This window comes from Xenopus tropicalis, chromosome 7, assembly GCF_000004195.4.
Source record: "Xenopus tropicalis strain Nigerian chromosome 7, UCB_Xtro_10.0, whole genome shotgun sequence".
NCBI lineage: Eukaryota > Metazoa > Chordata > Amphibia > Anura > Pipidae > Xenopus > Xenopus tropicalis.
Window position 1 is genome coordinate 75,778,847 of NC_030683.2, and position 13,925 is coordinate 75,792,771.

At 36.8% G+C, this 13,925-nt stretch overlaps 1 protein-coding gene across 2 annotated transcripts in view; it reads right to left on the reverse strand.

The window, feature by feature from the left end:
- Positions 1 to 282: 282 nt before the first annotated feature.
- nxpe4 (neurexophilin and PC-esterase domain family member 4) overlaps positions 283 to 13,925 on the reverse strand; it is a 49,530-nt gene continuing 35,887 nt past the window's right edge. Inside the window, exons 4-7 of one of the 2 annotated variants that reach the window (XM_018096018.2) lie at positions 9,233 to 9,924; positions 7,961 to 8,022; positions 5,590 to 5,808; positions 283 to 4,134 (exon numbers count right to left, since the gene is read on the reverse strand). In XM_018096018.2, the coding sequence (XP_017951507.2) occupies positions 3,599 to 4,134; positions 5,590 to 5,808; positions 7,961 to 8,022; positions 9,233 to 9,924 (1,509 nt within the window). In that variant the 3' untranslated portion in view covers positions 283 to 3,598. The remainder of the gene's footprint in view (positions 4,135 to 5,589; positions 5,809 to 7,960; positions 8,023 to 9,232; positions 9,925 to 13,925) is intronic. The other variant, XM_031906096.1, reaches the window with a different exon arrangement.

Sequence of the window (13,925 nt, forward strand, 5' to 3'; positions counted from 1 at the left end):
AAATACAATGACATGTTTTGGAACACCATGGATAGGCCCGAATGTGGCAGTTTGCAAGTTCTTTATGTGTTAAATATGTTGTACATTAAGGACTATGCCATCAGACTTGGTAAATGGAGACTACACGTCACTTGTATACTATGGGAATTGCAGTTGTAAAATTCCATTCTGCAGTATTTTGCAAAGGAAATGACGTCACTAGAAGTGGGGTGTAAGGGTTAAAAAAAAGTATCCTAATATATGTGTATATGAGCACAATAAAACAAATGCAGAGTAGAAATCGGCGGGTGAGTCTATTTATTGTACATTATGCTAGGTGTGGACTAGTATTGGTTTCTACAACAAAGTTTATTATCTACAAAGTCCCCCAGGTCTTTCTCCATCAACGATTTGCCCAACTTACTCCCATTAAGAGCAGGGCCGGATTTACCTTTTTTGCCCCCCTAGGCCCAGCTGCTGTGCTACCAAATATAAATCCGCACTACAAAAAGTTAAAAATTATAAACTTTATTACACTCCATTAAAAATAAACCCCATATACAAAGCCTGATGCGTTTTATGCTTACCCAGCACTTAATCATAGGTTTAGAGTAAAATGGTCATTTACACAAATATATATAGTTTAAAACACACTCCAAATTAAAACCAATCACTAGATGGCACCTCACTAGTCCCATTCCCATTTAGATTTTCTTAACTTGAAACATACAGATCACAGGGTTAAACCATAAAACCTTAAAAATCACACAAAACAAGTCACATCAAAAGTAAAATTCAACCCCAAAGGTATACGTGTATTCAGGTAGAAAATCCAGAACACTTCACGTTTATTTAGAAAAGTAAGGGTATCTCCTCCTCTCTTCCCCTCTTCCAATTTTTATTTGTTTAATTGCCTGTACTGAAAATTTTTTTTTATCACTATTGTTACATTCTGCAAAGTGCCTATTGATATTACTTTTATGTGAATATTTAGTATTGTAAATTTGACAAATATGTTAGGATATGTTATCCTATCTTTCAAGGTTCGCATGGTGCATCCTACATACTGTTTCTACATACATGTCATACATACATTTCTGGCAGGTAACCAAATAGATCACCGCTGTACTATTACAGTTAATAAAACTCTGTACTTTATAGTTCTTATTTGTAATTGATGACCGAAATTCCTTTGAGACCTCTAGATGTTCACAGCGACGGCTGCCATATTTAAAGCAATCTTTCACATCAAAAAAATGTTTACTACTACCAGTTTTATTAATCAACAGATTTGGGGATAACATATCCCTTAGAGTGTGAGCTCTTCTAACCAATTCCTGGTTCCAGAGTCTCAAAGAAGTCCCGGTCAGCATATAATATTGGCAAGAATTTTTTTTAATTATCTGCACTATCCTCTTATATTGTCTACTATATCTTGTAATAAAGGATATTTTGTTCTCCCAGCTTCTATCCTGTCCTTTAGCTTTTGACTTTAATAATGTTTTTTTTTGCCCTCACACATGCATTCTCGACGTCAGTTCCTCTATAGCCTCGTTCTCTAAAGCGATCTTTCATATCCCCTGCTAGAATGGAATATTTCATATCGGTAGAACAGTTCCTCCTGACTCTCAGATTCAGATATTCAATTTCCTTATGTGAGAATTTATCTGTAAAATATCAATTCAAATTATTATTGTTAATCAAATTGACAAAGATATGGAACCTCTCACTTGGAACTTGCCAAATACAAAGCAGATCATCAATGTAACAAACATATAGCACTAAATGAATTCTCAAATCTGCAGGGAGGTGGGACTCCTCCCATCAACACATATATAGGTTGGCGAAGGAGGGCGTGAATTTCCCTCCCATGGTGGTCCCACAACTCTGCAGTTAGAATTCTGAATCAAATATGAAATAATTGTGTTCTAGAAGATACTGAATTGCCTTAAGGATAAATACCTTTTAGAATATTGACTAAATTGATAGCTTCTAAGCCTTTCCCATGTGGGATAGATGATTATAGAGAGGTCACATCTAATGTGGCCCATCCATATCCACCTCCCCAACTGACTTGTGTTTGTGAGTTTTTGTAAAACATGTGTTGTATCATGTACATAGCTCTCTAAACATAGAACCAAAGGCTGAAGCTGTGCATCGACCCACTCAGAAAGATGTTCATTGAGTGATCCTATGCCAGATACAGTAGGTCTACCAATGGGGGGGGGTGTCTTTGCGCTTTATGCACCTTCGGAAGATGGTAAAACGTTGGAATGACCGGGTGCTATGGGATGAGAAACTCCCTCTCCTTAAATTATTGATTAAACCTCTCTCCAGGACCTGTCTACCAGGATAGTTAACTTCATGAAATCATTTGTTGGATCCAATTTCAGCAATCTATAAGCTGTTTATCTTCAAGTTATTTCAATGCTTCTGTTCTAAACATTTCTACATCCAAAACCACTACAAACCCCCCTTTATCTGCATGTTTAATGACAATTGAGTCATCATCTTTCAATTCTTTAAGAGCACCCCATTCTTCCCTAGTCAGATTACAGTCAGAGCACCCTCTATTAGAGGCCCCTAAAGTGAGTAGGGTAGAAGGTGCTTTTATTTAAAATTTAGTAGTGTCCTATTATCCTTCTCTTCAATTCTTGGTTCTGAGCATGTGTTGTTCTTTTCCTGCAAAAAATACTTTTTAAGGACGATCTTCCAAATAAATTGATTAACATCTAATATTGTTTCAAATATGTCAAAATTTCTACTAGGAGAAGGAGAGACCCTTACTCAACACCTGTAAATGCAATTCTGACAATACTTTAGACAACAAATTAAGAACTTTTTCTGTGGTCTTCTCAGCAATGTGTATTGGTCCCATTCTCTTTCTCTTTGTTCCATTGTTCCTTTGCGGTTTCTTGATCCTGCCTTGTTTTCCACAGCTGCTGTGCTGCCCACAGACAAAAGAGAACCGGTGGTGTATGTCTGGGCCTGGCCGTGCTCAGAGTGACATCACAATGCTGTGTGCGCATGTGTGGACAGACAGATACACAGTGATTTCCTTTTCTCCAGACAAGGGGTCATATTTATAAGATTTAATAAAGCATGTGGGCATGTGTAGGGGTGGCATTGTGGAAATGGCAATCATGAATATAAATTTACAGTACCATACCACACAGACAGTCAGTTACATAGTGTGCTGTGGGTGGGTGTTTTGGCTGACTGGACAGTTATATAGATGTTAGGGCTGCCTGCTTGCTGCCCCTAAACATCTTGCTGCCCTAGGCCCGGGCCTTTGTGGCCTTTCCAGAAATCCGAGCCTGATTAAGAGTTTAAATGGCCTCCATATTTTTAAATCACAAATTTACATTTATCAACGTTAAATCCACAACTTGGATGGATTAAATTGTGCATAAAAGTTTTATGTCATTAGCAAACACAGATACATTGCTTACTATGCCCACCCCCAAGCCATTATTCTGCAAATCCAATAAGTGGACTCAATACAGACGTTTGCAGCATATTCTACTTATATTTATATATATATATATATGTTGTAGTTTGGTTGTCCTTCAAGTTTTTTAGGTATGTCAACATCTTATTAGGCAATTTCCAGATTTTACTAGCACAAATAGCTTAGTAACCAATCCACTTCACTGGCTATCACGTCTTCTGACGGATGGGTATTTTCACTTGCAAAAGCAACAGTCATGTCCCAAGCATCTACCACGGCAACATTAAGGCCTTGAAACATATTGATTAGTATTGAATATTGCACATAGCCATGGAAATCATTCATCATTTCTATCCTTGCATCAATTTCACTGGTATTCTCCATTTTAACAACAACTTTAGTTTCAGGACTTCGTAAAAGTAGCTGTTCAATGGCCCGTCTTATATTAAGGACCCTTCGGATGTAATGTTCTAAAGGAAATAAACGGAAGTGCATTCCTAGAGTAAATATGTAGACTGTATTTTGGTTACCACCAATGTGATCAATTTGATCAGGAATCGTATACTCCTCCTTAAATGTATGAAAAACAAGCATCATGAAAGGGTTTGTGTGTTTTCTCCATTCTATTTTTATATTTCTTTCCAAGTCCACAAATAAACGTGTCATTGGCCAGTTTTCATTATAAAGGTTAAATGCCTTAAGACCTAAAAAGAGAAAAATATAGTGGTCATTTATGATGAGTAAATAAGTTATAAATTAAGTGTATTTGCTCAGTGAGGTTCTCCTTAGATACTATCAACATTCTTATTAAAATGTTCAAATATGAATTGCAACAGTTTTTTGTGAAATTTGTTAAAACAGAACAAGAACCAAATTTGTCAGTGATGGACCATGCGAAGAGTCATTTATGTAGACCAAATTTTAACTGAATTAAACAAAAGGAACAAAAACTTTAGAACATGTTTCAGTTCCTTTGCTGTGTTCAGTGCTACTTAAGGCTGATTGTGTCCTAGTTTAAAGGGTGGATCTATTTATTATAGTGATGAGCCATATCCTTGGAGTGTAAGCAGATTAAGCAGAAGAGGAGATTATTTGTTTTGAAAACTATAAATAGATGACTATAAAATGTATTTATGGTGGTTGGATAAGCTATCCTTAACCAATGCTTCTGTCACCATTATCTATTTTAGTACTAGTGAAATATCTCCAATGATTACTTAACAAGTTCAGTTTCTCTAGATTTACTTATACTAGATATACCATAACCTGGATGAATTAAAACCTGAAGCCTTTCTAATTTGCCGCAGAGAGGAAAAGATTCCTTCCTGACTCTAAGATGGCAATTGGACCATTCCTTGGATCAACTTGTACTAAGAGCTATCACCCATAACCCTGTATTTCCTCACTTGCTAAAAAGCCATCCAACCCCCTTCTTGAAGCTATCTAATGTATCAGCCATTACGACTGGTTCAGGGAGGGAATTCCACAACTTCACAGCTCTCACTGTAAAAATCCCTTTCCAAATATTCAGACAAATGCTTCAGAATGGGTGCCCTCGTGTCTGCTGAAATGACCTACTGGTAAATAAAGTGTTAATCCACACTAAATCTGGAACATGAGTTACCTTCCATTGGGCATGCACCTGCATTCTAATCACAGAGATCTAAGCAGGTAACTAAAGTAACATGGCCCATGGTGGTGGCTGCCAATTGTGACATTGTGGCTGAATGGTACTGTACTTAACTGTACTAAATGGTTCTTAATTCATTAGTAGTCTAGTTAATGTACATGAGTATAATTTAATATAATTTGTTTATTAACTTACTACTGACAATTAATATACAGGTAAGGGACCTGTTATCTGAAATGCTTGGGACCTGGAGCTTTTTGGATAATGAATATTTTTGTAATTTAGAATTCCGTACCATAAGTCTGCTAAAAATAAATGAAACATTAAATAAGCCCAGTGGGCCACTTTTGCAACCAGTATAGATTTATGCAACTTAATTAGGACTAAGTACAAGGTACTGTTTAATACAGAAAAATAGGAGTAATTTAAAACAACTTAAATGAATACCCTTCCCACAATTTAAACTTTCTGGATAACAGGATAAGGGATCCAATACCTGTATTGATATATGGCTTGTTTCTAAACTTACTATTGACATGGTTACTGATGTAAGTCATCCACTGAAGCATTGTGGAATCTCCTGTCATATATACTATTTTTCCTTTCAAACATTCATTGATACTGTTCATGTTGCGATATCTCACTATACTGCAATACTGGAGGTTCCACATATTCTGGTAGAAATAGCCACTGGGAAAAGTATAGTTCAATCCAGAGCTGCATTTCTTCTTTTCTTCTGTTATATTTCCTAATAAAATAAAATAAAAAACATATTGATAATAAAATAAATACAATATTAACAAAGGATGTGACATTACTGGCTAACAGGAGGAGGTCTGGAAACACCACTTTCTACCTTTTAAGCAACTTGGACACCAACAATTCTTATGTAAAATGTACAATAATCCCACTTCCACTGTACCCCTTTGGTCTCCAAAGTAGGTGGTACAATCATTATTATAGAAAGATAGTCTCAAATGGGAATATGATTTTTAATAGAATATTATGAGTTACTTTACCAGTTTATATTATGGATTTGTGTTTTTTAAATAATGTCTATATATCTGCAGGGCAGTGGGTACTTACCCTCTGACAGAATGGCCAGAATGGCTCCACCAGAGGTTTATAGGGACCAGAGCAAAACCAGTGAACTCATCCAGAGAAGTCAAGTGCCAGCACTGCAGACTAGTCTATTATCTCCAGTGAACCTATCCTCGCAAGAAAGCCACCACTAGTAGGGTCTTACTTGTTTACCTGCTATGTGGGAGCAGATGCTTTGCCTTAAAGAACTTTGGGAAGATAGCAATCCCTATGGGTTATAAAAGGTTATTTTTATAACCCACAGGCATGGTATTACAGGTATTACATTCTTCAATATTCTTCTTCCTAACACATATTTTGAAAGTGATATTGAAACATTCCTATAAAAATCCACAGTAATGTGTCAGTATTACTAAAACTTGCAGCACCAAAATATTTCTGGTCCAAAGTCCCACAAAGCCACCGCCAGCTCCATGATACTTACCTGAGCCAACTCTCCAACACAGCTAAAGGCTCCTCTACAGTTGCGTCAGTCATACTAGGGTGGAGGTGGCGCAATCCTTTTATAGGCTTAAGTTCTGTTTTCATTTGCAATTAGCCTGTAGAAGTATTGCGCCGTCCCCAGTCCATTGTGATTGTTGCAACTGCAGATGAACATTTAGGCATGTCTGAGGGCTGGCTCAGAAACATATGGCTGGCCTGGGGGTTGCTTTGGCGGAACGTTTGGGCAGAAATATTTTGGTCCTGCAATTCTTTAATAATACTGACACATTCCTATGGATTTTTAGAGGAACATGTCAGTGTCTCTTTAAAGAGCTTCTTTGTATATGGTGTTACTATCCCTCTATGTAATCTCCAGCTGTATTCAGGATAACATGGGAAGAGGAAAGTACAAATTATTCGCCAGGCATGGATTTGCGTGAATTGTCGCCCGCATCAAAAAATTCATATGTGTCATTTTTTGACGCGTGCAGCAATTTTTTTTAATATGTGTCATTTTGGGCGTTTCGCTCATTTTTCACTGTTTCAATGATCAACTCATGATAATATATTATAATAATATTATAATATAATAATTATATATTATTATATATATTATATAATATATAATGTGCTGGGAGTTATAGGCCAGTAATATATTGAAAGAGCAGTTTAAAAGGTCTGGCTACCACTCAGCTACCCTTTGGAAAGAACTTAATGCATTTGGGTGATAAGCATATTGAAGGAATGGCTGTATTATACTATTTTTACTATTATTTACTATACTATTTTATACTATTTTTCTGTGAATATATTTGATTATAATATTTTGACATATAGTATAACTTTTGTAAACATGCCTCTATGTATCATTATTTGTTATATGTGTGTTCATGGAAGATCTAAATTGTTTTACTACTGACCTAAACTCTATTAGTTTTTAGTACTGAAGTTCAACTTTAAATTAACTTTTAATATGATGTAGAATGTGATATTCTGAGACAATTTGCAATTGGTATTCCTTTTTTGTTGTTTTTGAATTAATTTTGGTCAGTGAACCTATGAATAGGGTAGGGCCTAAATAGAAAGATAAGAAATAAAAACAAACAATAACAATCAAACTATAGCCTCAAAAAACAATAGCTTTTTGATTCTTAGGGTCAATGACCCCCCCTCTGAATGCTAAAATAAGGCAGAACAGAAAGACACAAAATTCAAAAATGTTGATAAGAATAGGCCAATTTAGAATATAATAAAAGTATGTCAATAATGAACCTCTATTATATTTACTGGAAGTCACCTGAAAATTGTTCTTTTTTTGGTAGAAAAGAACAAGTTATTTTATTTAACCTTAGTCTTATTCCAAAAATCATACTTACCACTACAAAGAGAAACAGAAATTTTCTCAAAATTTTTCGGGATTTCAACACGGATATTAGATCTTTAAAAAAGAGAGACACCGCATCTTTAAATGATACACTGTAACTAATCATTTGGGGCAGAATGAATTACATACAGGTACAGAAACACTGAACTACTTGGGTGACCAAAGAGTAGGAGTAGTCATTTCCATTACATTTTACAGCTCAGCCATTTGGGAGTTTCAACCTTGAAAGCAAGTAAGTAATGGAGTCTATGAGTGATGAAATTTCTGTAATTTGGAACTTTCTGGATAATGAGTTTCCGGATAAGGGATCCCATACCTGTATTATTTTATGCCGTCACAGTTTCTCTGGCTTAGGAAAGGGCAACAACAAAATCAATTTTATTTTGTTGACCATTACTTGGAACACAAAAAAAGAATAAAAATCATAAAGTTATAGTTTTAAAAATGTATCGTTGTTTTTTTTATTGTCAGATATTACTTTGCCTAAACATGCCACAGGAGTAAATGACAACAATTATTTGTTTAAGGTCAATTTAAATTATGTCATTACTATAATGTTATAGAATATGCTGCATCCATAAACCGACTTATTGAGATAACACAAGAAAAATATATAGTTTTATATATATATATATATATATATATATATATTTGAGCTAGATGCTATAATTTTTTACTTGTGTACTTATTTACATCCTTCCAGTCATATGATGCCAGCAGTGGGTACAACAGACATTAAGGCACAAGTGGTTCTTAATTGCCTGAGATACCATCACCATATGCTGTGGTTTCTACTCTTTCTTTGTTAAAGTTATTTAACAGCAAACATGTGCTTTGCGGTACTGTATTTTCACAGACAGTGTTATAACATTACAATCAGTGGGTCATTAAATTCAAATATAAAAATTCACTTATTGAGAACCATCCGGGACTACTACATTTAGTTTAACATGTGGATCCAGATCCAAAATTCTACTTAAGTTTAGTTTGTGTTGATGTTCAAAGATATGTTCAGTATACAGGGTGAAGTAAAAATGGCTCTAACCCTTTAACAGTTATAAATAGTACAGAGGTTTACTTACAATATTCTGTATGCACTAGACCAGTTAAGGGTCAGCAAAGGGTGAATAATATATGTTTTCTGTGGGACAGAGGGACATTATTTCCATGTATGTGCATAACCACGTCATGTTTGAAATACGAATGCCTTCAAATGGGGCATAAAATACTAATTAGTTACTTTTGAGCTGGATGTATGACTTACCTGTCCAACAGATATTTTTCAGCTTCACTTAGATACGTGTGAGAGTCTACAAAAACACTCATCATTTGCCTCAGGGACCCACATGGAATATTCACAGGTTTTTCACAATAAAAATGTTCCTCTTCTTTGAGATTAGAATATTCACATAATTCATGTGTTTGATTTAGGTCAAATCCACACTTTACCTTTGCCTCATTGCCTTTGTATACAAAGCTTCCTGTGTAGGCTACATAGCCATGGCCTCTGTTTCTCCCTTGCCATAAAGCTGAAGTTGCTTCACTGGGATGGACCATAAGGATTGAAAATTGCACAGTACCCTGCCAGAAAAGAGTATAATGTATGTGATAGCTGCCATTTCTTAGATCTTCTACTCTCCCCGATGCACTGGCTTTAACATCAGGAGAGTATATTCTTGCTGTCATGAAGTCTCCTCCATAGGTCTTCCTTTTGCCCAAATGATCAAACATATCAACTTGGACAGTTAAGGAGTCTCCAACACAGTACTTATCTTTAGGATTTATAATGGTAGCTTTGCTGTTCTTAGCACTGGTTGTGTTATTAAAGTGAGTGAAGCTGATCTTTGGAATTGAACTGTCTACTTTCTTGAAGATTTTCTTTATTTCCTTTTGAAGTTCTGTCTCTTCTTTTGTCATCTTATCACAGTCTGACTTCAGATATATAAATGTGGGGATCTAATAATGAAATTTATAAAAGCATGGTAAGGATAAAACAGTTGCCCTTACCTACTGAAACACATTTCAAGCACATGTAATTGAAGAACTAGATCTAGAATTAAAAATATTTTATATAAATGATAAAAAAGTTTCACAGTCATGTCAAAACAGTAGTTACAGAGCTCCTTAAAGGTGATACTGACCGATCACTATTGAATTTGTACTAATGCAAAAGTGCCATCCACAAAAATAGATAGTACTTAAATGTGGTACTTTGTCAAAATAGATATATTTTTGTCATAGTCTCAGGCTGCATTCAGAGTACTTTAGGTGGCATCTGGTGCTCAGTGAGCAGTTGGGTCTTGGGATAGCATTTTTGCATTAGTTTAAACATCAATACTGACCTGTCATTATCTTAAGAAAGAAGCTTTATGAAAGATATCACATAAAAACATGATGTACCCCAGGAGACAAACCTATATCAGTGAGAACATTCAGTCACGGTAATAGTATTATTCAGAATAAGTCCACAATCCATATGGAGTAACTAAAATGTCCAGTACACTGCATATTTCATGCTGGTAATCTAGTATTAATGTCAAGACTTTTGGTGACCTTGCTTCCCCATCCAAGGACAAGACAGCACTAGCGGGATGGCAAGGTATGCATATGTGATACTTATCTGAAATCATATTAGCATGGGTAATTTTTTTGTTTTATGCAAAAATATATCAGTTCATTTTCTGTCTGTAATGACAAGTGGGTAATGTGGCACACCCACCCACCGTAACTGATGTCTGAATGTCAACCAACTCAATAGCAATGGAAGAAAAGTGCCAAAAGGGGATGCAAAATGTGCAAGTCTTTTGCACTTTACACCTTATTTCTAGCTTATACACCATAAATGTAGTGAGGACAAAGAGTTGTAGACTTTTAGTATATAAAACATTTATTTCCAACACTGAATATATATGTCCAGGAGGTAGGCAAGATTTAGGTGACCCCTATCCCTTCATCTAAAGTTAGGTTGGAGTGTCAAGAGTTGCTGGGTACAGCAGAGCCCTATACTTAATGCATTAAGTACAGGACTACTTGCATTCAACAGCATTGCACTTTGCCATGTCTTATAAATCTAACATGAGATCCAGAGTGCAGCAAAGCTCTGTACACAAGTTCTTAGTATATGAGTGATTTTACACCCCATTGTGCTATGCACCTGTGTCTGGAGCTTTAATAGATGAGTCCTACAATGTTTTAATACTAGGGGGCACATTTATCAAAACAAGAGTTCGAATCCCGAAAAATTCGGATTGGATACGATAATTTCTGAAGATCGCAAATATCATGAAGATGCCTACTAAAAAATCGAATTAGTCACAATAATATTGTATTGGTGATCCGAAAGTCACAAAATTTTCCTATTGAACGATTGTACACAGCGGGAAAACAGCATTCCGAAAGTCACAATAATTTTGTATTGGTGTTCCGAAAGTCACGATATTCTCATGAAAATATCGTACTGCTGCGCAAAAAACACGAAAAAATTAGCGTTTTCGGAAATATAATTGGCTATGAATGGCATTTTTTTAAAAAAACGAAATAGGAAGTCCTCCAGCGACCATTTTACAAGCATTTGGCCGGCCAGTGGAGGAGGAGGCGGCGGTGCACGAGGAGGAGGAGGCTGGGCCCAGCCACAGACCATTGAGGAAAATTCTGCGATGGTTAGGGAAGTCGTGAGACGATGGGACTATCTGTTTGGTGCCAGGTCCTGTCAGCTCACTGCTGCCAGAAGAAGAGAACTGTGGCAGCAGGTAGTGGATCGTATGAGCGCTGTAGGCGGTATACACCATGATAACCACACGGTGTATAAGCGATTCAGCGACCTGAAGAGGTGCGTGAAGAAGAGGTTTGTGGCCGAGAGAGCAAGGGTGCAGAATGCGTGTGTAGGACCAGCCATGAACATCCAGTTCAAGCCCTATGAATGCTGCCTTCTGAAAGCTGTTGGTGTAGAGGTTTTTGGAGGGCTGCCAGGTGAATTTGTGGACTCAGATAGGAGATGTAAGTTTTTATTTTGAATTTTAAAGCACTTATTTCATGCTGAAGGCCCCTATTTAAAGGGGTGGTTCACCTTAATGCTAATTTTTATTATGTTATAAAATAGCTAATTCTAAGCAAATTTTCAATTGGTTTTTTATTATTCAAAAACTACAACAAATAAATAATGACAACCAATTGTAAAGTTGCTTAGAATTAGCCATTCTATAACATAATAAATGAAAGTAACAGTGGTTGTGTCCAAAAAATATTTTGACCCCCCAAAAATATTTTGACCCCGCCAACACTGAGCTACCCTCCCGGTGTGGGCGGCCATGTTGCTGGCCGCACATGTGCATAGTAAGGTAACTCCTCTTTTACTATGCACCTGACGTAAGAGCGGTGAATGTGAGTCAGCCTCTAACAACTTGCACACATGCACATAATGAGCAGCCACTTGTGGCACACACACGCGCATAATAATGAGCCAGTTGTGCCGCAAATCTCATTCATTACACTCAAGCTTGTGAAGGCAGATTGTGCAGCTGGCCTAGTGCTTTCTTTTGAGTGTGGCTCTATTAACCTGCACCTCTGGTGGGGGGGGGGGTATTTTAGGGTGACAGGTGCCTTTTAAAGGGAACTGTCCTCAGAAATAACCTCTTATGTTTCTGTTTATAGTATGTAGAGAAAATCAGCACTGTGAAAATTATTATCTTTTAAAAATACAACATTTTGGTAATTTTTACTGGTGGGGTCAGTGACCCCCATTTAAAAACTGCAAAGAGTTTGTGAAAGAAGGAAATAATTAAAGTCTAACAAATAAATGAGACCAATTGAAATATTGTTTTTAATTGGCCATTCTGTAACATGCTAAAAGTTAACTTAAATTTGAGCCACCCCTTTTCCAGACATCGAGGTATCTGAAGTGAGGAGCATACACTGAAAATTGCACTTATTTATATTTGTAAAAGTCCTTTTCCAGACATGCCAGTCTGACGTCTCTAACTCAGCATGGGGGGGGCTGTGGGTGTTGTTGACATAGTATGCCCTTCCTAGAGATGTGGTAATGGCAGATTCTGTTAATGCCTTTAAGAGGGGCCTGGATGAGTTCTTGATCAATCAGAATATCCAAGGCTATTGTGATACTAAAATCTACAGTTAGTACTAGTGGTTGTATTTATAGTTTATGTATGTGAGTGTATAGATTGGTAGGTGTGGGTTAGGTGTGCTGGTTTTACTTGGATGGGTTGAACTTGATGGACACTGGTCTTTTTTCAACCCTATGTAACTATGTAACTATGTAACTATAGTAGATAGTAAGGCACGCCCACTCTTCTCAATCCTGAATGCAGTTTGAAAAGAAGTTTTTGGAGTACATGTAGGATAATGCTTTTCAATTATTGAGGTTATTGCAGTAGCAGTTGGTTTGAATTCACATATATTTCAACAATAGGTGAAAAAAAGGTGACTTTTTAATCATGAATTGACATAATTGGACCCCTTTAATGGGCAGATGTTTCAAAATGTGAGGCTACAACTTACAACTTACATACCTAAAACGTTCTATTCATTCCTATGGTAATTTTCTGAGCATATTTCTTAAAGGGTGAGTTATGGATAAATAAACTTTTTTTAAAATCTGTTTGGAATGAACAGAACGTGGGTGTTTTTTTCTGTATTAAGTTCACTTTCTTTCTCAAAGGCGGCTGTTGCCTCGCATGCTTAGCCAACATTTCACCTTGAGTCAAGAAGTGGCTGCGTTGAGGGTTAAGCTACAGACCCACCACCAAGAGCAGGCAGCTCTAGCTAGAGAACAAATGGCTCTAGCTAGACAACAGCACGAGGAGCGGCTAGCAAGTGATGAGCATTTCTGGAATGGCAGTTCTGGGGCATGTGCCTGCCTCTGCCGGGTCTGCTGAAGGGTCACTGCCTGGGCCCTCTTTTGCACCTCAACCACCACCCCCAAGTCCTGAGCCCAGGGCAAG